Source organism: Simochromis diagramma, unplaced genomic scaffold (assembly GCF_900408965.1).
Source record: "Simochromis diagramma unplaced genomic scaffold, fSimDia1.1 OVJJ01000802.1, whole genome shotgun sequence".
Taxonomy (NCBI): Eukaryota; Metazoa; Chordata; class Actinopteri; order Cichliformes; family Cichlidae; genus Simochromis; species Simochromis diagramma.
Window position 1 is genome coordinate 25,528,320 of NW_024387492.1, and position 3,350 is coordinate 25,531,669.

General features: G+C 43.2%; 1 protein-coding gene across 2 annotated transcripts; it reads left to right on the forward strand.

The window, feature by feature from the left end:
* Positions 1–164: 164 nt before the first annotated feature.
* Positions 165–3,000, forward strand: LOC120725136 (ankyrin repeat and SOCS box protein 2-like). 2 transcript variants are annotated; one of them, XR_005694055.1, is made up of 3 exons: positions 165–740; positions 1,195–1,639; positions 1,983–3,000. XR_005694055.1 is itself a non-coding variant. In XM_040017834.1 (2 exons), exons 1-2 carry the CDS (start codon positions 1,353–1,355, stop codon positions 2,209–2,211), a joined length of 516 nt encoding a protein of 171 aa, XP_039873768.1. In that variant the 5' UTR covers positions 752–1,352; the 3' UTR covers positions 2,212–3,000. The 2 variants fall into 2 exon arrangements, 1 of the variants encoding a protein (XP_039873768.1); XM_040017834.1 differs by lacking the exon at positions 165–740 and having other exon boundaries at positions 752–1,639.
* The last annotated feature ends 350 nt before the right edge of the window (positions 3,001–3,350 follow it).

A 3,350-nucleotide genomic window follows, 5' to 3' on the forward strand; every position in this document is an offset into this window, starting at 1 on the left:
AGATGAGCTGCAGGGCGTTAAGCTGGAGGCGCAGTGCAGCAGCTGATCCGTCTCCATGGAAACGACTGTCCGCGCTCATTCATAAAGTCCAGAACGTGTCTTCGATCTAGAACCCGCTCTCATTCTGAGCTGTCCCATCACCTGTAAACGCACCTGAAAGTTCAATAATCATCAAATAAAACTATCCACGTCACGTGCTTAAGATCCGCATTAATTTGTTTTATTTTGCAGGGTCAGGTGTTTCACTTCCTGCATTCAGGGTTTTCTTCTTTTTTTTCTGAAATGTTTTTTTTTTTTCACGTGAACATGAAGCTCACAGCTTATGTGATGAATGCCTCACCTGTTAAGCTCTGAGATTGTTTCCTGCTCTGTGTTCAATCATCATTTTAGAGCAGGTAATCACAGGTTAGCCCTGTTGGCCCTTTGTTAGATGCTTGGAGTTTCTGAATGACATGTAGTTGGGACAGAGCAGGCAGGTGAGCCACTTAAGTTACACTATCATACCGAGACAAAAAACACATAATGCAAACAGATGGGGACAGGTGAGACCAGACAGACAGGAGGAGAAGGAGGAGGAGGAGAAGGAGAACAGGGGCTGACCTTCAGCTGCAGTCTCAGTGTCAGAGTTGGCTGACAGTCCGGCTCATGAAAGCTCAGAGTTGATCAGACCCTCAGACTCTGAACCAGAACCTTCTGCTGCACACCAGAGAGTGCTGCTTCCTGATTGGATGGTTTCACAGGTAGTACCCAGTCAACAGTTTGTTTTATTTTATTTTTATATGTTTGAATTTGTGGAACTTCAAACCACACTTGAATCCACTTGAATGTTGTTTTGTTTTTATCATCAAATTTTGATTCAAATCAAACACTCAGTTCTGTGTTTACCAATTTTTTTCTTTAATGATTCTGATTTTGAATTAATTTAGGTTACATTTGTGTGTTTGAAATCATTGAATTTAAATGTGTGAGATGGGTTAGTAGTTGAGTCTTTGAAATTTTATCAGGCTGCTGTTGACTGACCGGGTTTAAACGATTGATACACAAATCAGTTAGTAGTTTTCTGGGCTGTTGTGAGTCTGGTTATGTGCATCGATCCTGTTTCCATCTGTGTTGTTGGTGAAGGCTGTTTTTCGGGTGCAGGACAGAAGATATTGCTGACAGCAGCTCTCGCAGTGTTTGAATTTTTGTCTTCAGCTTGGAGGAAACAAACACCGCTGACCCGCAGTCTTGACATCATTCAGCAGCAGCTGAGGCCAAAACGCCATCATCTTGGATGACCCGCTGCTGATCACACGCTGCTGGCATTAACGAGAAACACAGAGAGCAAACCGTTTCCTGTTCCTCTGTCTGACATGGCAGTCTCTGAGCAGAACCTGGATGACTACAGTATCTACAGTCACCTGGCAGACGAGGAGCTGCTGCAGATCGCTGTTGAGAGAAGCTTGTCTGATAAACAGGCTTCATCATCATCATCATCATCATCAGGCCCAATCCAAACAAACCCTAACCCCACACACAGAGGTCCTGACCCCCCCAAAGGGGTGCAGACAGTTCCTGCACCTGAACCTGCCCCCCACATCCAAAATTGTATAAACCCTCCCACAGCCCTGTCACAGTTTCTCTACAAGGTCTACAAGAGGTGAGTCAGTTTGCAATGAAATAGAGCTCAGAGGATGGAAACATCCACAAACATCAGAAAGCAGCAAGAGATCAATAGACGTTTCAGAGTGAGTGTCAGACAGTCTGGAGATGGTTGCAGGGTGTGTGTGTGTGTGTTGGGTGGGTGGGTGGGGGGTGGGGTTGTTTCTGACTTGCTCTGTGCTTGTGACTCTGTCGTTCTACTCTTGTTCTGTGTTTGTTCTGACTATCTGTTGGTTCTGTTATGGTGGTTTTAACTCTGTGTTATTCCAGTGCAGCGGCTCTGTGTTGGATCTGACTCTGGTTCCAAGTCTGTGGTTCTGAAGGTTTGTGTGTTTCCTCAGAGAGGTCAGTCCATTACAGTCCATCATCATGAATGGGGATGCAGAGGCTCTGATGGAATTGGTCCAGAGGCGGTTAAGCAGCCTTATGGAGCCAAATGATAAAGGCTGGATCGCTCTTCATGAAGCTGCTTATTATGGACAGCTGCAGTGCATTAGGATCCTGGTCAGAGGTCAGGACACCTACTGCTTTCTGCTTCTCATTAAGCCTCTAACAACGCCTCTTACCTGATTCAGCCGTTAAAGGTGATCTTAATCACCAATAAAGCTTTACTTTGTGTTTTGGTTGATTTGTCATTTTTGTTTCACATTTTTTAAAAAAACAACTTCTGCTTGAACCTTGAGCTACGGTTGGGCAAACCCTCCAGTTTTATGTCTGTAACATGACATCTGACTTCAAATGTTTCATCTTCAGATTTCCAGCTTCATTCACCTGCTTATGTTTTTATGTCCAAAATGTTCATTCATGATGGAAAAATGTGCTGATATGCAACACAATGTTAGGCTTCTTTATTAATTTACAGGAAGGGTGACATGATCATAACCTTCTGGGAAATCCAGATTTTTGTTTCCTGTACATGGACCCTTTGTACAGGTCCATGCACATATAGTTAAAATAGTTAACTTGTTACAAGACGAGATAAACATTCCTTCATAGCTCTCCTGAAACACCAAGTGCTGGCTATGTCCTCTAGAGAGGGTAAGGGACAGCTGATGATCTTTTGTGCTGTCTTAATGACTCTCTGCAGGTTCTTCTTGTCCGCTACCAAGCAATTAACATACGAAACTGTGATTCAGTAGGTGAGGACACTCTCTGTGGTGCTGTGGTAAAAAGCTACCATTAGGTTCTTATCCAGATGGTTTTTCCTCAGCGTCCTAAGGAAGTGGAGTCTTTGTTGCAGTTTGTCAGCCAGGATTCCAGGAATGATCGTATTGACTGATGATGGTACTCAAGGTGGCAGAGCTCTTTTTTAAAAAAATAACTCAGCCCTTATGTAAATACTAGGCCTCTTAGGTGAGTATGTTTATCCAATCAGTTTTCAGGAATCCCTACCAGCTTAACATTCTTACTTAAATATGGTCACTTTTTACTTAAAGAAGAAAAAAAACCCTGCGAACCAATAAGTGAGGTCAGAGATGATATGCCTGGTCAATGGTTTTTCACCACATTCACCCAGTGATCAGTCAATGTGAGATCTGACTTCTAAACCACAAGACAGACTCTTCAGGAGAGGTCATGTGGAGGTCAGTGATGCTTCAGCTTCATGTGTGATAATAGGACAGGATGCTTACATTAAAACATTTGACTAAACTTGCTAAGAAATTAAAGACATCTGTAGACCTTGTTACTGAGAGCAGGTCATAACCGAA

Bases quoted from the DNA above. Each gene is read 5' to 3' on its own strand.
- LOC120725136 (XM_040017834.1), top strand. From the start codon at position 1,353: ATGGCAGTCTCTGAGCAGAACCTGGATGACTACAGTATCTACAGTCAC. The intron at 1,640-1,982 runs GTGAGTCAGTTT...GTGTTTCCTCAG, and splicing joins CTCTACAAGGTCTACAAGAG to AGAGGTCAGTCCATTACAGT.